The 23,266-nt window shown below is 35.9% G+C and overlaps 1 protein-coding gene across 3 annotated transcripts in view; it reads right to left on the minus strand.

The window, feature by feature from the left end:
* vwa8 (von Willebrand factor A domain containing 8) overlaps positions 1-23,266 on the minus strand; it is a 255,926-nt gene that overhangs the window by 219,617 nt on the left and 13,043 nt on the right. For all 3 annotated transcript variants that reach the window (XR_015498904.1, NM_001128338.2, XM_087266708.1), the window contains 7 exon segments: positions 23,036-23,085; positions 22,851-22,959; positions 20,068-20,172; positions 17,623-17,754; positions 12,049-12,183; positions 11,699-11,776; positions 2,335-2,495 (listed from right to left, as the gene is read on the minus strand). Coding sequence is in view for 2 of the 3 variants with exons in the window: in NM_001128338.2 (NP_001121810.2) it covers positions 2,335-2,495; positions 11,699-11,776; positions 12,049-12,183; positions 17,623-17,754; positions 20,068-20,172; positions 22,851-22,959; positions 23,036-23,085 (770 nt within the window). In the remaining variant the exon portion in view is untranslated.

Here is a 23,266-nt window from a genome sequence, read left to right on the forward strand (position 1 = left end):
GTGTTCTCAAACTATCTAGAAGGTGACATATCTAAAAGGTGAAAAAAGCCAAAAAACAAATCTTCTGAAAAAAAATTCTCCAAATATATGAAGAAAGATTTTTGTGTCAACTAATTTGTCCATCTATTTGAAGATGGAAGTACAAATAAAGCTAGATTAATAATAACAACAAAAGCCTTATTGGTTGTTATAGAAATCAAACACTTCCCATTATTGCTGACCAGCTTTTTGCATTTCTCCACTGATATTTTTCCCCAATCATCCTAAATGATGAGCTCCAACTCTTTTAGATTGGAGGGTCTCTTTGCCATAATCCTGCACCTCTCAACAGATTCTCAATCAGATTTAAGTCAGGACTGGGCTGGGCCACTGCAAAACGTTAATGTTTTTGTCTGTCAACCATTTCTTTACCACTTTTGCTGTGTGTTTTGGGTCAAGGCTTGCTGAAATGTCCTCTGTAGACTGCCTGATGTTGTTGTTGAGAATTTTGATCTATCGCCATTCACTGTGATTAGGTTTCCTAGTTCACTGGGTTGTAAAACATCCCCCAAAACATTAGAATCCCACCACTATGTTTGACAGTGGGGATGGTGTTCTTAGGGTTGAAGGCACCTCCTTTTTTACGCCAAATGAGGGCTACATCTCTGTGGCCAAAAAATTCAATATTTGTTTCATCTGACCATTAAAAAGACTGTCTAGATGAGCAAAGGCCAAGTGGTATTCTTGGAATTGGCTGGTGGAATCCAGCAGTGTGCAGTGTCTGTGGCACTGCCTGCCTTGAGATGTTTCACTAGCAGGGCTCAAACTAATTAGGATGGCCTTGATGGTGATCCTTGGAATCTTTTGTACCTCTCTCACTTACCAGCACATATGTCACTTTTGGCTTCCAACCATGTCCACTGAGGTTTTTCACATTGCAGAACACCTTGTATTTATTAATAATACTTTGCACTGGAGATTCAAAACAATTATAAATGGTCTTATAGCCCTTTCCTGACTAGTGAGCAGCTACAATGCACAGCCACAGGTGAGTTCATTAAGTTTCATTGTTTTAGCCATGACTGTCCACAAACCAACAGCAGAGAGCTTCTGTTTACACCTGTTGAGTTGATTAAAATAGCTATTGCCAATGAATCAAGGTATTTAGGATGCTTTAGAACAGCGTGGACTATTTGGAATGGTATAGAACTTTACATTTTCCCATAGATGGTGTCCGTTTGCAAAGAGTGTGAATAATTTTGGACATGCCACTTTTTTTTTCAAGAGTAAATACTTTTTTTTCCATGATGATGCCTCTTGTACATTGTCTTATTTTCTTTTGGGAGATGCTTGCGTCATTTCTGGTAAAAAAAAAACAAACAAAAAAAACATGCTAGTTGAATAAAAGTAACCAAGTCAGAATTTGCCAGGGATGCGAATAATTTCTGGCTTGACTGTATATTTATAAATACTTTAACATTCTGATTTTTAATTGACATTGTTTAATGTAATTGTTAATGTAATGTACCAAATGTCATAACAATACATTTAAATATTTATTATTATTTATTATTATTATTATTATTATTATTATTATTATTATTATTATTAGTAGTAGTAGTAGTAATAATATATTAGCACTGTGGAAATATAAATGTATATAATCTAGTTTCAAATGAACAATTATCTACATATAACTGAAAAGTATCTCCTTTGGTTCTTTCTGACTACTGACTAAGCCAAAGTGATGCAAATGCTACAGGTAGGCTTTTAACGACTCCTTCTTTGTCTTCGGGTAATACTTTCAGGCCAAAGGAACCCCTTTGTTGATATGCTTGTGTGGTCAATGACTTGGCAAGTTTATTCACCTACCTACCTACTTCATTGATGTGCTTTGTTTAGCCATCTCCCCTCCTCCAAGGAAGACATTATAGAAAGGACATGTTTGTCTTAATTCAGATTTGTGATAAAACTCGCAGACTGCAGACCTCCAATAGGCTCCTGCAGACATATGGACTTCCTGAAGACGTTGTATGACTGCAGATTAACCAACACGTCTCAATAAAGAAATTCTGCTTGTTTTTGGGTTTCCTGGACTGGGTTCTCTTCTCTTTCACTGATAAATATTTTTACAACAGCACTTATAGGTGAATATTAATGTATTATACAATATGCATTTAAATATTTATCATTACTATTAATATTTTAGCACTAACATGTAAAAACGAAACTGATTCAGAACATTCTGGAAGCTGCACATTAAAATGAATGCTTTTATCTTGGCAAAAAATGTTGAAAGCTGCCAGACTGAGTCTAAGCACAGTAAAAGTACAGTAGTAATAGATTGAGACTGACCTGGAAAGCACAGCCAGGGTTCCCAGATTAACCCGATGGATGCCGTCCAGCAGCACCAGCTTGCCCTCCTGAGCAGCAGTGACCAATGGAGACGCCCTCCAGGCTGTGTCTCCATTAGGCAGCGTGTACCTTTGCTGGAGGAGGTCCCGCGCAGTCATGTCCTACACACACATAACACCGTGTCATTACAGTGTGCTGTAAATCTTGCATATCATGCAGCACGCTGACTGAGGCCCTGTTCGCACCTGCTACTAAGACGCGTTTTCGTCGAGTCGATCACAAGTGGATAAAATAGACACATTACGTTAACACCTTGCATTTAAATACGTTTCTTTTGTCCAATTTCAACCACTTCTCTGATGAGAGCTTGTCTGTGGGTGGGTGTTGGATTTCTCTGATCAATAACAATGTGAAAGCTAGTGCCAGAACAATTAAAAATGATTTATAACCAGGTTGCTTATGCACTGAGTAAAGAAATTATAGATCATTGATTTATTTTATTTATGTTCCTAATAGCTTAGACATTTTGTTCTGTTTTACAGTTTTAGCATGTGGGCTACATATGCTGTCGTTTTTCTAAAATATGTTGATATATTGTAATTCCCATCAACTCCTATTAGGCCTGGACATTTTGTTGTTTTACAGTATAAGCAAGTAGGCTACATATATTGTCATTTTTATAAAATTTGTTTAACATATATTTTAGGACATCAAATGTAATTTAACTAGTTGTCTTTGAGTAAAATTATTAGTCCAAAGATCTTGTGAAAAGACAAGATTATATAAATTCCTGCCCAGACACTTTACATCATGTCCTAACTACACACAACATGGTGCCATCTTTTCCCTGTTAAAAAGAGTTTTTGAATAGAATAGAACAGCTTTCTATTTCTGAGACAATGCTACAGAACAACAGCATATACTGCTGATGCACTCAGGTACTGATTATGTGTTTTATTCAGTGTTTAATGTGACCAATGTGAGCAATTATGAACAATTAAATAACTACTGTATAACTGCATCCACAAATAAATGAACAAACAAATAAAAATAAATAAATAAATAATGAAAAAGCTCAGCTACAGCATTGATAATGGCATTTTTTTGAACATAAAATCATCAAATTAAACACATTTTTAGGGGTAGATTCATTAAAACGCCTGTCGCTGTAGTAAATTAGTTTAAAAAAGTTTATATTATATTAAAATATCTGAGATTTAAATTTTTTAGATAAAATCTTTGGACGCTTTCTAGCTCAATGGTCAAAATATCACTTAAATTTCTTAGATTTCCATGAAATACGAATGCTTATTTATTTTTCATTTTTCTTTTTATAAGTAGGACAATACATTGTGTATATTAGGCATTGATGATGGCAATTTTTGACCATCAAATCATCAAATCAAAATAATTTTTAGGGGTAGATTAATTAAAAACCCTGTTGCTGGAGTAAATTAGTTTAAAAAAGTTTATAATATATTAAAATATCTGAGATTCAAATTTCTGAGATTAAATCTTGGGACGTTTTCTAGCTCAATGGTCAAAATATTACTTAAATTTCTCAGATTTCCATTAAATACGAATGTTTATTTCTTTTTCTTTTTATAGGACAATACATTGTGTATATTTTTATTTTTAATGCAATAAGAGCTCCAGTCAAGAACAGACCACCAAACACTGGACTGTTTCTGAAAAACAGGGAGATCTGGTCACCATGAAAACAATAACTGATAATGATATTTGACAATTTTCATGTTTTTACTGCATTACTGACCAAATGAATGCAGCATTTGCGAACATAAACAACTAAATAAAATGTCAACAATTACCTAATTACCAGCCTCAAGCATCTTCACATTTTATAATAAAGTATCAACTGCAATTTAATATATGAAAAATCTCAAAAGATCATATTGTTTTATTGATTTTTTTCATATTATACACCGCATTTAATTGCAATGCCTTGAGCACAGAAAATATGATCCGTTGCACTTTTCAACTAAGATTGCTTGCCAGGTTGTTTTAGGAAATTCTGCCTCAACTTTTAAGGCAAGGAAAATGAAAAAGTTATCTAAAGGTGAATCTACACAAGGAGAACCAAACTATAATAACAGGAGGAACAACAAGACACAAAACATTACTTGCTTGTCAAAGCGAGTGCCAAGACTCTTTTTCTGGCCCATGACGTAGTATTTTTTCCATAACTGAACGTGCTGCATGTCATCAGGGACGAGCTGTGGCCTGGAGAAGTTCATAAAAGGCCTTCAGAGGGCTAAAAAGATGAAGTGCGCTACAAAAATTCCTCTTTTCCCCATACACTATGACCTCTTGCTCTCACCGTGCAAAAATAACTCAAGCATGATGCACAAACAGCTTCCTTTTCCTGCTCTATTCTCACTGAACTAAAGGAATTCCTGACATTCCAGGCCAAAGGCACACACGCATGCGGAGCTTTACTACCTGCGGCGCTAATGTTTACACTGCACTCTTCACAGTCTGTATGAGGCGCATCAAAACAAAAACGTGCTGCGATCAGACCCAGATGATATCGTTTTACTCAGCTGGGCCACTGGTGTGAATCGCCACAAGTTCATCTATAAAGTAAAAGTCAAAAGCACATCTGAAATGGCTTTTGTAGACTACGGAATGATAAAATATTAAATCAGTACGTTGGATAGTCCTGTAATTGTCTACACTGTAAAAAAATAACCATAAATTATCAGTTTTCCATATTTTGTGAATCATGTTTTTGTTTATTTCCTATTTATTTATGGCTTCAAAATGCATTATGTGGCCTTGATCTCCAACGATTCCAACAACGGTTAACCTTGGAAAGTTCAAAAAAGTGACTTTTATTAACATTTTTAATAGTTTAAAGATATATATTGTCTGGGTTGGTGTTGTTTATTATAGTACACAACCTTCTGTTATTTTACAGACTTTAAAACATTTGCGAATAAAGACTCTCTATATATAATTTCTTTACCATTTATATTAATTCAAACTACTAAAATGTCAATTAAAGTTACTTTGTTAGACTCTACAGTTTAATTTTCAACATTAAGAAAATTACATCTAGGAGATCTAGGTCCCATAATGCAATTCATAAGCGTAAATAAACTACAAACACTAATGAATCACAACAGCATATGAAAACTGTTAATTAACTTTTTTTTTACAAAGTCTACAGGTCTCCTTGCGTCTTTCACTGTCAGCAAACTAATGGTTGGTGGGAAGTGGCTATCCATTTTTTTTCCAAGCCATCAAACTGATGTTATCAGAAGAAGACTGCCGATTAAAAGCAGAGGCAAACGGTCCCAATTTGTTTAAAGGTACCGTATGTAAGTTTGACACCCAGTGGCTGGACTAGGTATTGCACAACTGTTTCAAAACACAAGCAAGCACAGGTTCATGATCAACAGAAGTATGCCTAACTGTCGAGCCTTAAGGCTAATTTCATGTCCTAAAGAATGAAGATAGAAGGATCATTTTACATCCTAAAATAAGTTTTTGTTCTAACCAAAATCTGAATTGTTTATTTAAGAAACTACTTCTATGTCCTGCAACTGAACAACAGAAAACTGACAGGGATCACCTCAGGTACACCCCATGTGCTTTATTCAGTGTTAAACGCTAACAATGAGATTTTGAATGCCATTTTACATGACATTTATTGCAATTGTACTGAAAGCAGAAGCCGATACAGTACTTTACTTCAGATCTTGAAAATAAAACGTTTGAAATGGAACTTTAGAACTTTGACTCAGTGCAAGCCAGCACATATCAGTGATTCAGCATGAACATTTTAAAAGTTTTAATATGTATTAGTTAGATCATAAACCATATAATTTCATGAGTAAGTGCATATTCTGTGCTTCTGAATGGCTGCATTTAAATTTATGTCGTGTTACGTCTTGTGCAAACTGACAAATTGCTTATCACTGCAAATCTTGTCACGTAGCACAGGGGTTTTCAAACTGTGGGTCGCAACCCACTAGTGGGTCGCACAGTGAACAAAGGTGGGTCGCGCAACGTCACATAGCTGCAGCTATATTTCCATTGTGGTGAGTCAAAACCAGTACGATTGACGGCAATAACTCAAAAACCTCTTACCCTAAAAATATCTAAAGTGTGTTCCTACAAAAAGACAAAGCTGGTTATGTTTCACAGATGTCTTTTTCTTTTTTTTCGCTCGACATTACGAGCACTGCTCCGTTTGAGCCCTCGCATCTGCGTTTAGCCGGAAGAGCTGATGCTAAGCGTTGCTCTTAGTAAGGGACCGTCGGAAAAGTGCTTCTTTTTTTTTTATTTCACTAATAATTTTCTCTTAAATGAGCACAAACAGTTACTAAAGTAGTCAGATGCTTTCATTATAGATCTTTGCATTCTAACATTAACACCTATCAAACAAAACACAATGAGAGATTCATTTGCTGCTCTTCACTAAATAACTATAGTAACTTTAATCAATACGCAAATACAATCAAAAGTGAAATAGATTTCATAGTTTTATTTAATTTCTGTATAGGCCATTGATTTTTTTAAAAGGCTAAACATTTTATTTTATTGTCAATATTTTCTAATATTTGCTATGTATTCTATCATTTGAAGCTATTTGTTGTCCAATATTTTTTACATCCCAACACTAATAGATTGCTAATCAATAAACAGCTATAGTGTTATCTGTTAGTTTTGACATCACCTAATGTTATGGAAGGGCATAGATGTTATGGAAAATAGTAATAGTAATGTAACTACCCCCATCATTCCTTCCTCAAGCAAATGTGTAAATATTAGATCAATTCAGCAATAATGTTAATTGCATTGGCATATTTATCTGACCTTTTCCCAGCTTGTAGAAGTTGATCAAAAAGCTATTTAATTTGTTATGACTATACACTAGCAGTGGAATTTACTGCAATGTGACGGGGCTTGATCATAATCAAGGGGCTAGATCAAAGGTTGATCATATTCTCTTCTAAAAAAAGAAGAGTATCTTTTTCAACAAAAAAATGATCACAGTTACAGCCAGCATCCCACAAAAAGCACTTCGAGCCTCATTTTGTGCATTTCAAATCGCAAAATCCAAAAAGCCACACACCATATATTTTTGACTGCTTTGAATTGATACATATTTTTTATACCCATTTTTCCATTTTAAAATATTATGGTGGGTCTTGAGATTGAATTACTTGCCTAGGTGGGTCCCGGAATAAAAAAGTTTGGGAATCCCTGACGTAGCATGTTGTTAGGACACAGGGTTACAATGTAACCTGCTCACTTAATGTTTTCATTTGTAATATTTACATTATTTGCTAATTAATAAGCACCTCAAGTGGAACTCTGAATCTGAGTCTCATTTCAGAGTCTGCTACTGTCCACCAGAAGTCACATTATAGTCACATAATTTGACAGCCTTCCAAACTGAATATATAAAATATGCGATTTTCCATCAAGGCAACTCAGGGTGCTGAAATATAATTGACTAAAGTGACAGTGGGTGGGTTAAAAAAAAAAAAAAAGATAAAAATTCCGGAAAGAAACTTGCAATTTCAAAGCAGAACAACTTTAGTATTGTTTTTAAGCTAAACAAGAATGTGCACAAACCATGTCTCTTAAATATCTGCAAACATATTTTGGTATTCATATGCTTTATAGAATATAAAAACCTACATACAGATGTTACCACTTCAAAATGTTCCCTCTGCCGCCATTGTTAACGACGTCGTGGAAGAACCTACGTGCCGCTATTTGGCCGCTGAGTGGCGCTTTAACCATAGATTTTGATCTTTGCTGTTTTACAACAGGACGTGCTATATGTGTACTGTACCTTAAGTGATGTGATGTGTGCAATTAAAATATAATTTAGTTTGTTTTAAAGCTTGTTAACACAATAATAAAGGAATTATAATGCTTTGTTTCATTGTTTATCTTTAATTACAAGTAGCAGAGTATTCACTGCTGTATAGGCTATTTCTGCCTGTTCGCATCCCGTCTCTTTGTGCCCCCTGGCGGCATAGTCGCAAACTGTCATACCTAAAAAACATGTTCTTTGGAAGTGGTACGAGGCACGGCGGGATTGCTCATATTAAAGTGTCACCTACTTTACAGCACCTTTAAAGATTACGAAAACAAACATTATTTGATGCTATTTTTTTAAGGAAGTGACTCTTTTGTTCTCTTCGAGTCAATGGATGGAATCAAAGCTTTATTCGCAAATGTTCTAATACGATTGTCCGGTTTTGAGCATAAATCTATTTTGCATTTTAGATGGAAACTGAATAAACACACAACAAAAAAAAAGAGAGGTGAGAAAATAGCAGTAAAGAAAGAATCTTAAAATAGTGGGTATATGTACAAAAGCTAACAATAGATTACCTCAAAGTCCCTTTAAGGCAAGTCATTTCACTCAACAGCCATCTTTGAAACGCCTCTCGGCCTGTATGCATTCTGTCTGAATGGGGAAACATCAAATCCCCCAACCCCGACAACAAAACATGCTTGCCAAGCTTTCTAATAAATGTCAAGTTACGAATCACCAATACAAATAAACAACAATCGTCTCTTTAGTTTCATTTATGAGCGTTTGAATCAAACAAAATCTGCAAAAACTCATGTCTCTGAGCCCCTACCCTGGAGAATCGCCAATCTATAGCGATCAATGATTGGTTCGTGTACAAGAAGGCGGAGCTTCATTTGCCATATTGACGTTACACCTCCCCATTGAAAAATATACAGGTGACATGTCTTGTGCATTTTATTCTTTGACTACATATAGTAGATCTGCATATTCATTCCTTTTCCTTGCATGTCACACTGATGTTACAAAACAAAACGGTGGTTTCTCCAATATCATTGTATAATCGTGTGCAATCCACATAAAAAACCTGTATGTTATACAGTATCTGCCTTTATTAAAAAGCATTTTTTCAACTGAAATGCCTTAAAAGGAACCTATATAATCAGCTTACAAGATTTTGGAACAGAGCCGTAGTGTTCTGACAGCAGAATAGGGCCAGTACGTTTAATGATAACCGGGAGATCAAGGACAGTGCATGACTCTGATCCTAAAATAGAAACAACCCAAGAACACATGGCTATTTAAGGACTGAAGTGCAAAAAAAATAATATTTTGTGTGGTCTTTAAAGAATCACAAATATTAAAAACACCAATCATTGCTGTTGGAAACTGAGGGAGATCTCTGACCCTGTGGTTCATAACCTCTAGCTCAGCGTGTTGATGCCCAAGACAACACTTAGCTTTCCTTAGAAACATTCAAATACTCATGTAAAAGCCTCACAGCTGCATGCAACTGAGAAAACACAAAACCACAATTGTGTGATTCCAAGGTACAATCAGAGAGTCAAACAGAAGAGATGAAGCCAAAGGGGTTGATGGAAGATACAAATTTAGCATTTTATAAAGAACTATTTTGGGTTAAAGGCACAAAACTAATTTTGAGCACTGACATTGGATCAAAATAAATATTAAAATAAATCGTCACATCACATCAAAAAAGTTAAACTTTTTTTTGATTGTGCACATGTCTGACAACTGTACTTGGGTCTGCTCTAGAATAAAAATCTCTTTTACAATATTTGTCTTATTTAAATATGTTTTTAGCTTAAAAGAATAAATAAACTGCATTTCATTAGACACTGTATAACAAAAGTCTATTTCAGATTTTTTTAAACACTGTTGATATATTTCATGTGCATTTAAATGTTACTTGCCTTTTCGTCATACCTGTTAGTGAAATGTAACTATGAGTGGACTTAATTACTTTATATTTTGGTCAATTCATATAAATTGAGAATATTTAAGTCATACTTAAGACATTTAAAAAGGGGAGCTCGGTACAAATACATATGAATGACAGTAAAGATGGGTGATTCTGGAGCTGCAGATACATTTTGCATCTCCAAGATAAACCTAGTATTTTATTTCAAAAACAAACTTTAAGGAAAGTTTTTAATACTAAATCATCTCAAGTCATATCTAAAAATAATTTTTTTACGTGTATTTAGGGATATTTTGTCTTCAAAATATCAATGTAAAACAATCCCACTTTACTTTTTTTTATTAAACATTATTAAGTCAAATTTGTAGTTTTTTTTGTGCGCTTACTCTACTTAGTTAAATATACATTTGCATGAAGCATATATGTTCTGTATGATTTTTAATTCATATAGAACATGAATCTGTATGGTCCAAGTGCTCTATTAAACTGTATGGGGAGACTCAAGAAATGGTAATAAACGTTTACAAAACAATGTACAAAAATTGTATGCAGTTTATTAATAAGTATAGTGCCTGTTTCAAATATTTATAATTTCTAAGATTCAGCAAGTTGGCAACCAGCCTATCAAACTGAGCAGAGCAAGATGTTGACAAAGACGAAAAAAGAAAAAAGGTAAGAAAAAAACATTACTTTTTCAGTGAACGTTTTAAACTACAGCTAAACAAATCGTTACAGAACAAGTAAGTGACATACTAAGTCCATCTTGTTCTTTTGTATTTTGTAGTGCTGCATTTATGCCATAGTAATCTGGTAGTGTTAGCTTTGCTCTTTTTTGTGGTTGATTATTGTATTTGATCTTCTGATTGCAACAGAGAAACACTGGGAAATGTCTCTAAACTGGTGGCATTTCATGCTGTTCAGCATTATAATCTTAATATGTTAGCAAAAACACTTGTTTTGTCGTCACTTTAGACATTACGCTAGAGAATCATTCAACTATTAGCTCTAAAGTGATGTAGGTTAATTAGCCACAATTTCTACTGTTTTGACGTCAGCTGCAGATGTGTATGAATGGCAGAAAAAAGGTTTCGGACACTCTCCATGTTTGATTTTCCTTTTTATGTACACAATTATGCTGTCCAGCTGTTGTATAAACACAATATAACACAGAGTAGCAGTGCAATATGACTGTATATCATCACTGGTGGGACACTAAGAAACTTGGCCTGCAACCTCATGCCAACGCACACCACCCACCAGTGCAGATATACAGCCATATTGTATTGCAACTCGTGTGATCTTGCTCATATATACATACACAAACAAACACTAATTTAAATTTGAATACAATTTTTAGGGCTTTCATAACTTGAATCATATTGTAATTTTAACCAAACTCTAACAACAACAACAACAACAACAACGACAAAATGTTAACAGAAAGATACAATTTCTGTTAAAATCAACAGGGTGGAAATGTCAACTCTAATTGATGCAGCATCCACATCAATATGTGCTGCTATATATAAAAATGAAATCATTTAAACAGATAAATATATATATTTTTTATTTTTCTCCTAGCAACTGATTAGTTTAATTACTTTCATATGTTTTGGCATTACCTGATACAGCATTACTGGTTCAATGCTGTAACCCAGCATTTCAGCGAACTCTCTTGCAATCACAGATTTGCCACAACCCTAAAATACAAAACACACACAACAAAACAACTGCATTAGCCAAACCACAATGCAATGTTACTGATCCAGCATTAGATTTACATTGTTCATCAGATCTAATCTGCCTCAGAACCTCTTAAATAAGAACACATCTCATGACGCAAACACTGAAGACCCCGATGATCTTCCTGCAGTACAAAAAATGAGCCATTGTTCTAATTCAAAACACATTCACTTTCTAGTTGAAAGTGCGTTTACTCCATGAGGGTGGCCGCAGGAAGTTGTATGTGTACCTTGGCTCCGATCAGACAAATGTCTTTGACGAGGTGGGACTGCATCATCTCTGCCAGCAGGCGCTCGTGGGTGGGGGTGTTGATGAACGTGGGACTGCTGTTGGGTGGGCGAATCGGCCGTGTCCCTGAAGGAACCTGTGGAGAAAGTACAGCATTTCCTTTACAGGGAAGAAAAGATTGATCTGATCCCCTTTGCCAAATAAAGAGTTATCTTATAGTTCTTAGCTGCAGGGACACTTAGCTGACCCCTGAATTCAAGTAATATTTCTCTAAAAATCCCAATATTATAGCACAAAATTGCAATTTCTTAGTTACACTGTAAAAATGCTGGGTTCTACACAATTCATTCATGTTGTCCAACACAATTTGATTAAGATAACTTAATTGTTTTTAAAATTTTAAATAGATTGAACGTAAAAAAAGAAAAAAAAAGTAAGAAATGTGTTGATTCAGTTCATTTTAATAAGTAGTTTGAACAAGCAGAAAAAACTAATTTGAGTGTGTATAACTAATTGCTGTAAATTAATGAATTAATAAGTAAAGCAGTATTAAATAAAAATCTATTGTTGGAAAGTAAATTAATCTACGAATACAACATGGAAATATTTTTAGTAGAAAACAACTGTTAATTTTGTTGACAAATTTGAATAAGATGGTGCAAAGAACTAGAATAAAGGGAGACTTCTGGAAGAAAACTACACTGTTTGATATTTTGGTGAATTGAAACTTTCGATTTAAATTGTAAAAACAACATAGCACTAAAAAAGGTTAAAAATTGTAATTACATTTTGGTCCCATTTAAGCTTCATTCACACTAAGGCCCCGTTTACACTAAGTTTTAGTTTGAAAATGCATAAGTTTTGCTACAGTTACACCATCCGTCCACACTACGCAGGAGTTTTCAAGAGCCGAAAACGGAGCGCTTTGAAAACGCTGGAGAGGCCATTTTCATTCTAAAACGCTGCTGCTCCGTCTCAGTGTGGATGGGGGAAAACGGAGAAATCTGAAAATGGAGGCGGGGCTGCCGTGATTCGCTAGCTGATTGGGGCTTTTGTGTCATTGCGTATCCTTCCCTTATTCGTCAAGCACCTATCACATGACTATAACACATGGCTTTAGCGCTACCGGAAGACAACAGACCAGCTTTCACTGTAAACAACAACATGGACACAGAAATGGGAGCTTTGTTTGCACCGTTGTCTGTTTTAGGCACCATTGTGCAGTTAAACTCTGCCTTTTTTACTACAGCAGCGGCATATATTCGCTAGAAGGCACATGCCCGGAGTGCGCGAATGGTCATGTGATATACGTTTTTGGTGGCGTAGTGTGGACAGAGATATATTCAGAAACGCTAAGTGAAACGCTTGTGTGGACGTGGATCGTTTTTGATCTAAAAGGCCGTTTTCAAACTATAACGCACTAGTGTAAACGGGGTCTAAGAGTGACTTGCAGCGGCAATGCTATTAGTGGCCATTCAATGGAGTGTGAGCAACTCTGCCGACCTCACAACCTCGACAGCAACTGTTGGTGACCAGGTAGGCATGTCTAGCATCGCTATAAAGTTTAGGATTCTTTAACTTTATGCAAGTGAAGGGCGACTTTCTTGAGCAACAGCCAATAGGAGCACCAGTAGAGCTTGTGTGATCCTTTCTCAGCTCAAAGTCGCTGCTAGTGTGAATGAGACATTACAAGTGTTAAAGGCTACGTTCACACTGCAGGCAAATGTGGCACGAAAAAAAATTTGCCCCCTCATGTGACACAGGTGTGAACAGCCCAAACCGCATGGAATCTGATCTTTTCAGGTCAGATCTGTGACACTTTAATATGTAGTCTTAAATCAGACACAGATGTGATGTTTTGCAATGCGACCGCAGTGTGAACGGTTATGTCGGATTTCATGTGACTTTTACATAATCTTTGAGTGACATGCATCATCATTCTGTGCTGCAGACATCCTCTACTGTAGAGGATGCAGACATCCTCTACTGCAGCACTGTAGAACAGCACACAGGGTGATTACAGTACCACAGAAAGTTAGTTGTTCATGTTGAAAAAGATTTTAAAGGCATAACTGGTGCTTGTTAACTAATGTGGTTAACGATTAAGGGACGGGTTGATCGCGACACCGAAAAGCGTCGTGGGTATTGCGGATAGGGGATCCGTGTGCAAAGGAGGAAGAACTTTCTCTTGGAGAGAAAAAAGGGCAGGTGCTCGAGCACCCAAACCCCCCTTCTGCATGTGTCAGCTGGTGGTCAGAGTGCCAAGCACAGCGCTTGTCATAAATCACAAACGATCAGTGTTTTTTTATCACAGGAGACTTATTTACGGTCTCAAATGCCGAAATACACATTAGTAGTAGCAGAACAATCATTTACAGTTCATGAATTACACCACGGTTGTCTGTAAAAAGGGTAATACTCATATAAGCATGATCTGACAACGTGTTTACTCATGCAGCACACACGTGTACATAATTAGACATTTTGTGCTCTCCTTAATGCACTTTTGCGCATGCGGATCAGTTTAGGACCATGATCTGTTCACACTGCAAATCTGATATTGGCCACATTTATAAGAGCAGTGTAAACAGCCATGCAAAAAAATCAGATCTGAGCCTTGCAGTGTGAACATAGCCAAAGATTAATTTTCTTTAAAAGTTTTGAGCTCATCCATGTGTGTGTGTGTGTGAGTGTGTGTGTGAGTGTGTGTGTGTGTGTGTGTGTGTGTGTGTGTGTGTGTGTGTGTGTGTACATGTATCATTTCTATATACATACCTTAACAACATTTAAATATAAGAAGTTGAAGTTAAAATTATAAGCCCTCCTGTGGAATTTTTATTCTTTTAAAAATATTTCCTAAGTGCTGTTAAAAGAAGAAAATACATTTTATGCATTTTGAAAAATAACAGTTTTAATAAGAAATTTATTTTCTCTTTGACATGATGGCAGTACATAATATTAATTAATTAATTCATTCATTCATTCATTTTCTGTCGGCTTAGTCTCTTTATTAATTACCACAGCAGAATGAACCGCCAACTTATAAAGCATATGTTTTGCACAGCAGATGCCCTTCCAGCTGCGAGCCAGTGCTGGGAAACATCCAGGGCCCTATCATACACCCGGCGCAGTGTGGCGCAAGGCGTGACGCAGTAGTCTTTTGGTAGTTTCAGCTTGGCGCAAGTCATTTTGAGGCGTTGCGCTACGCTGTTTAAATAGCAAATGCATTAGCGCTCATTTTTGCGCCCATAGGCGTTCTGGTCTAAAAAGGAAGACGTGCTGAGGCAGACCGCTGGTGCGTTGCTATTTTGAGAAACTATAATAGATTTTTCATTAGACCAAAACTAACCCGGTCTAAACTCCGGCGCAGAGTTGCGCCTCGCTTATACACTGCTTAATACGAACAAGAGAGCAATGAGCAAATATCTTTACATAAGAAAAAATTTAAATATTAAGGATATATATAAGATATAATAAGAATAGATATAGGATATAAATATAAAGGATTAAAATATTACAAAACACATTATTTTCTAGCCTACATAAATATGAAAAACCACTGCTTTTATGTCTTCTTCATCTCGGGAGGCTTTTTCAGTTCATTCATAACAATTTGCTTTTGTATAATGTTATTATTATTAGCAGTATTATCTATTATATCCATATTTAAATTTGTTTTGTTAAAAACAAGCTTGGATTTGCCCACCTGTCAGGTTTTAGACCACATGGGGCACAGCATGTGTTTTAGGATATAACTCAGGTTTTTAAAGACATTTTGTTATTATTATTCATTTATTCGTTTGCTGGAAATTAGAACTGAATTTAGAAATAGTTTTGAAACGAATATTTGCGCTTAACAAACAAAAGTATTTATTTATAGACTAATTGATGTCTGTGCATAAAGGTTTCCCTATCCAAGAGCGAATGTGAAAGTGATCCATTATCTCTCATTCTCACGCAGTAGATGCTGTTTAACAGTTTTCTGTTAAAAAAAACTGTTAACTGTTAATTGTTTGCTTGTGAAATGCTCATTTTTTCCACTTAGACTTACTTTGCGTCCTGTAAATAGCGAATGCGCTTATGGCGCGACGCAGCTGGCTCTTAAAGGGAATGGGAGATGAGACTCTAATTGGTTTATTCTTAAAACACACCTATAACTCATTAAGAATATAAACTCAACCCTTTTAGACCATGCGCCGAAGCGCAAGGCAGATTTTCCCGTCCTTAAATTAGCTAAAACGCGTCCTGACATGCACTGAAAGCATTTGCGCCCTGCGTTTTGCACTTTGCGCATGGGCCGTCAAAATAGAGCCCCTATACACCCTCATTCACACATACATTCATTCATTTATTTACTTATTTATTTATTTTTATTGGCTTAGTCCCTTTATTAATCAGGGGTCGCCACAACGGAATAGACCGCAAACTTATCCAGCTTATGTTTTACGCAGCGAATGCCCTTCCAGCCGCAACCCAGTGGTGGTAAACACCCATACACTCATGTATTCACAAACATACCCTATGGCCAATTTAGCTTATTCATTTCACCTATACCACATATCTTTAGACTGTGGGGGGAAACCGGAGCACCTAGACGCGAACACAGGGAGAACATGCAAACTCCACACAAAAATGTCAACTGACCCAGCTGGGACTCAAACCAGCAACCTTTTTGCTGCGAGGCAACAGTGCTAACCACTGAATTTTGCTGAATCACTGTGCTTATCACTGGGTGACAAGCTGTTATAATACGCTGAAAGCATCATGTAAATAATATACATAATATGCAATCAATATAACTTATTTCTAAGACAACAACAAACTCTGTACTGCATCGAATGTCATTCTCTCGCTGTCAATGCAAGCGCTCCCGCTTTTTGTTTTTTTTGCAACCTTATTGTCCACACATCCTGAACGTTTACAAACCGGTAACTCGTCTATTTCACACTACTTGGGAAATATTTGAAAAATAATGAATTCACAGGAGGGCTAATACTCTTGTCTTCAAGTATATATCAAATCTAAGACCCCAATCACACACAGCCGAACACAACTGTGATTTGTCAAATCCTGTGTGGCATTGTTTAAATAGCAAATTAATTTGTGCATTTCTTTTTTTTTTTTCACCTAAAGCGGTGCTGGACTCCAAAAGAGGTATGCATTGTCAGCAGTTTACTATTTTAAAGCAGCTAAAAAAAGCCTGAACCATTGACTTTATGTTTATATATTATAGCTTTATAGCTTTAACCTTGCGCATGAGCAGATCTGTTTACTCTCTGGAAAAGTTTTGTCTTTGCACAAATTGAGTACAACTGGCTCTTATAGGAAATCAGAGATGAGTGTCAGATTGATTTCTTGCATGTTACATTAAAAACACACACATTATTTATTAAGGGAATTGGAACAGCCCCTTTAGATCATGTGACAGGCATGCTGAGCATTTTTCCCATTATTAACTAGAAAAAAAGTGAACTTTGACAGTCAAGAAATTTAGACTCGCTGTAGTACAAAGTAAGGACATTATCTATATATTTCTGTATTTCACTTTACCACCCTATATATACACCACACTAACCTGAAAGGTGATTTTCTGGTTGGTAATGTTGAGAGTAACATCTGCCTGCTCTGCTTGATCTCCATTCACAGGCTCAATGTTCACCACCGCAGTTGGAGAAGGTTTCGTGCTTCCATCAGTCAACTCAAACCTCTGAGAAGAGAGCCTCTATTATTGCAAACTAAATAAAAAAATATTAACATGGATGACATAAAAATGGTTTTTACTATGCTACTAGTTTCACAGTCCTTATCCTTGCTTCACAAATTTAAAATATAAGACCATTTGGTAGAAAGATTTAATGAAATCTCTCATTTTTAGGGTGGGATAATGTTGGTAAAGTGAGTTTAAACTCCACTTCTCTGGAAAATAGAATCCTTTTACAATCTAGAGTTACACAGTTGAGTTTGACCATTTCTGAATCAATCCAGCTGATCTCTGGGTCTAGTGGGAGCACTTTTAGCTTAGCTTAGCATAAATCATTGAATCAGATTAGACCATCAGCATGTTGCTCAAAAAAATTAAAATAGTGATTATTCTGTAGTTGCAAGTCACTAGTTCTCTGCAACTGTCACATGGTCGTCCACTGAAGCTAAGCAGGGTTCTGACTCTCTGTAGTCATTAATTTTTTTTTATATATAATTATTATAATTATAATTATTATTATTACTACATCAAGTACAAAAACTGAGGGCCCTATCATACACCCGGTGCAATGTGGCGCAAGGCGCGGCGCAATAGTCTATTGCTAGTTTCAGCTTGGCGCAAGATTCATTTTGAGGCGTTGCGCTACGCTGTTTAAATAGCAAATGCATTAGCGCTCATATGTGCGCCCATAGGCGTTCTGGTCTAAAAAGGAAGGCGTTCTGAGGCGGACCGCTGGCGCGTTGCTATTTTGAGAAACTATAATAGATTTTTCATTAGACCAAAACAAACCCGGTCTAAATTTCGGCGCAGAGTTGCGCCTCGCTTACGCACTGCTTAATACGCACAAGAGAGCAATAGGCAAATATCTTTACATATGAAAAAATGTAAATATTAAGGATATATATAAGATATAATAAGAATAGATATAGGATATAAATATAAAGGATTAAAATATTACAAAACATATTATTTTCTAGCCTACATAAATATGAAAAACCACAGCTTTTATGTCTTCTTCATCTCGGGGGGCTTTTTCAGTTCATTCATAACAATTTGCTTTTGTATAATGTTATTATTATTAGCAGTATTATTTATTATATCCATATTTATATTTGTTTTATTTAAAAAAAGCTTAGATTTGCCCACCTGTCAGGTTTTAGACCATATGGGGCACAGCATTTGTTTTAGGATATAACTCAGGTTTTCGAGCACACTTCGTTATTATTGTTCATTTATTCATATGCTGGAAATTAGAACTGAATTTAGAAATAGTTTTAAAACAAATATTTGTGCTTAACAAACGCAATTAATTATTTATGGACTAATTGATGTCTGTGGTAAAGGTTTCCCTATCCAAGAGCGAAAGTGAAAGTAGATCCATTATCTCTCATTCTCACGCAGTAGATGCTCTGTTTAACAATTTTCTGTTAAAAAAACTGTTAACTGTTTGCTAGTAAAATGCTCAGTTTTTCCACTTAGACTTACTTTACGTGCTGTAAATAGCGAATGGGCTTATGGTGCAACGCAGCTGGCTCTTAAAGGGAATGGGAGATGAGACTCTAATTGGTTTATTCTCAAAACACACCTATAACTCATTAAAACATAAACTCAATCCTTTTAGACCATGCGCCATGGCGCAAAGTGGATTTTCCCGTTCTTAAATTAGCAAAAATGCGTTCTGACACGCCCTGAAAGCATTTGCGCCCTGCGTTTTGCGCTCTGCGCATGGACCGTCAAAATAGAGCCCTGAAAGTGAAACTAAAGTAAATGGCTAAAAAGTTATATTTTTTATCTAAAAAATAGCAACTTTATTATTTTCTGTCAATCTTAATACATAAAATAACTACAGAATCTTTAAATAGGACAATTATCATCTCTTTTTTAACTTTTTGAGTGAGATGCTAATGGTCAAATCTGATTCATTGATTTATGCAAAGCTAAGCTAAATGTGATCCTGCCAGAACCAGAGATCTGCTAAAAGGAATCCAAAACAGTAAAACTCAACTGTTTAACTCTAAAGAGGAGTGCTTGTTTATTAAATAAATAAATAAATCATATACATACATACATACATACATATATATATATACATACACACACACACGCACGCACGCATGCACGCACACACACACACACTTTTTTCTTTTTCTTTTTTTTCTTTTTTATTATTATTATTATTTTTTATGAAATAAATTACCACACATGGAGTAAAATCTGCGTGTAAAAAACACTAAACTTTTAAGAACTATAGTTACCAGTCCAGATTTTAAGCCATTAGCCTTATTTTGTGTTAGAGCGTGATTAGAGTGTGGTTCTTACATTAAGCACTCCCTCTACAGCAGTGCGGCCTTCTTTCCCCAGCATGGCCTCATACGGGTAAAGTCTCTGAACCAGCTGCTGAACTGACAGCATGGGGAACAGATTCTGCAATACAGATAAACATAAAACGTTCAACAACATCCACACAAAGAATGTACTGCACCACACACACACACTTCAGACTTTGCTCGATTTTTTGTTCAGACGCCAACATTTATACTAATACAATTTAATTGAACAGAGCGATCGCACGCCATTTAAACCAAACCTACCTAACATTCACTCATAAATGAAAATTGACTCATTATTTACTAGCCCTCAGCTGGCTAGAAATCATGTTGAGTTTCTTTTCTCTGCTGAACATAAAAAAGGATATTCTGAAGTAAGCTGGAAACTGTAGCTACTGACTTCCAAAGGAAAAACAAATACTATGCAAGTCAATGGTTACAGTTTTCCAGCTTTCTTCAAAATATCTTTTTTTATGCTCAGCAGATGTGTTTGTTTGTTGCCACATCAGCAACTTGTGGCTATTTCCTGACTAGATCAATATAGATGAATATATATTACATAACTTTATAATTCAATAAGAGATTTATATTCAGTAGGAGAAGGAAACTCAAACAGGTTTGTGACAAGTGAAGGGTGAGTACACGAGGGCAGAACTTCACATTTTCAATGAACTACTCCTTTAAATGAATCCATTGGCACTGTAAAAAATTACCTTAAATTCACAGTAAATTACTGGCTAACAATTGCATTGCTTTCACTGTAAAATACTATATGTAAGTTTACAGCAAGGCGAGGCAGTGGCGCAGTAGGTAGTGCTGTTGCCTCGCAGCAAAAAGGTCGCTGGGTCGCTGGTTCGAACCTCGACTCAGTTGGCGTTTCTGTGAGGAGTTTGCATGTTCTCCCTGCCTTCGTGTGGGTTTACTTTGGGTGCTCCGGTTTCCCCCACAGTCCAAAGACATGTGGTACAGGTAAATTGGGTAGGGTAAATTGTCCGTAGTGTGTGTGTGTGTGTGTGTGAATGTGTGTGTGGATGTTTCCCAGAGATGGGTTGCAGCTTGAAGGGCATCCACTGCGTAAAAACTTGCTGGATAAGTTGGCAGTTCATTCCGCTGTGGCGACCCCGGATTAATAAAGGGACTAAGTCGACAAGAAAATGAATGAATGAATAAATGAAATTTACAGCAAATTACCGTGAGGTAGTTCAAAGTAATTTACTGTGATTTTGTTACATTAAATAACTGTAAAATTACAGCCATATAGTGTAACTTCACAGTAGATAGTAAAGTCCATTAATGTGATGTCACTGTATAATTCTGTAAAACTAACTATATTTTACTGTGGAGCAGGCTTTCCACAGCTATTCTGACCAAGTGTGCCACACGCCTGCTTTTGAGTGAAGAGCTGCGTCCCAAATCACATTCTTATGCAGTATTCTATGCCATTTTGTAGTGTGCCATTTGGGACGACACTACATACATATACTCTCCTGTCGAGTGTGTGAATGCATAGGTACATAGTGCATGAGTGCATAGTGCATAGTGTGCCATTTGGGACGCAGCTAAGGTCTCGCCCGTTAGATCGCCCCCTGTGGGCTGGCTGCAGTAGAAGTCATAAAGCCTGCCTCCTCCGTGTTAAAGAACGAGACTTGAGCCCAAATAACAAAAAATAATTACACTTGCAATAAAATGTTACGAAATATGGTTCTGATCAATTAAGGCTAATCATGCTGATATAGATGCAGATCTTCATTTTTGTAAACAGTATGTTTTTAGCAGCAATGTAATACTGGGTGTGTCCTCATGATTGACAGTTGTGAGTGACTCAAAAGCTTTCTCAAAGCAGATGTCAGAGCTTCAGGAGATTAAAGTGTTATTATTTGATTTCTGTGTTTTTTTAAATGAGTTGTTCAGCAGTAAACTATAGTTTCTGACATAAAGGACTGTTTATTCGGTAAGGTCGGAACTTTATCGGGCTTTATTAGTTTGCTAATACACGCAAACCACCCCGATAGCAAAATACACTCTGGCCAGTTCCGGCTAGATTCTCGCCTGCCGGAGACTTACCCCTCGGCCCATGTTCTTTCTTATTGTTAAGAAAGAATATGCCAAAACTAAGGAAGTTTTTACTTTAAACAATCTAAATAATCTGCCAATAGGGTAATAATATCAAATAATAATAATATAAAATAATCTCATGCAAGAAGAAAAAACAAGATGACTTTGCTTTTCCTATTGGCAGATTATTTTGTTTGTTTAAAAACTCGCTTAATTTTGACATACTATTTTTTAAAATCAGCAAATCTTTTTTTATTTGTCTAGAAAATCCTTTTTGAAGTAAGAATGTTTTGATATTTGAATTAGAAACAAGACAAAAACTCTAAGTAAGAAAACCATGGATTCAATGAATCTGGAAGATGTATTAAGTGCCTTTTATTTTATTTTCATGAACCTTCCACAAACATTTTGATCAATGTTAGATGGGAGGGGTGAGAGGTAGGGTTATGACTTCCTTTTTGTAGTAAGTGTAGTAAATTCACTGACAGTGAATTTGAGTGCTTCCAAGAGAACTTTAATATATGGTACATTTCCTTCGTTTAAGGATTTAGGCAGTACTGTATGCATGTAGGTTTTTTTTTTTATGAAAATGAAAATAAAGAGTTTAAATATGTATTTTTGATCAAAACAATAAAATTTTTGAAGAATTCAGATTAAAAAAATATATTCTACTTTACCATTAACTACTTTATGTAATAATTCCTGCAATCTGCTACTCACCAGAACAGTAAGGGCTGATGGGAGATTGTCCACAGGGAAATCAGGCAGGCTTAAGCTGGCAGACTCTTGAGAACAAAGAGTAGTGGCGAAAGACAAGAGCTGGGACACCCTACAATGGGGAAAAAGCACAGTTTTAGCAATCAGTTTGCGGCATCGTCAATGAAAAATCCATATTTGAAAATTACCTTTCAGCAGGAACATTTGCTCCAATTCTGTAGAGATGCTCCAGCTGGTCCTTAACATTAAAACAGAGTTACATATATAAAAGAGGTGATTTTCCCCTCCAGAGGTGAACCTGCATCTTCCCTACCAGCTAGTCATTTTACATATGTTATGCTCTCACAAAGATTCCTACCTTCAGCTTAACTTAATAAAAAACAATATTGACACACCAAAAAATTTAAAAATTCTCATAT

Source organism: Danio rerio, chromosome 9 (genome assembly GCF_052040795.2).
Source record: "Danio rerio strain M-AB ecotype USA chromosome 9, GRCz13ab, whole genome shotgun sequence".
NCBI lineage: Eukaryota > Metazoa > Chordata > Actinopteri > Cypriniformes > Danionidae > Danio > Danio rerio.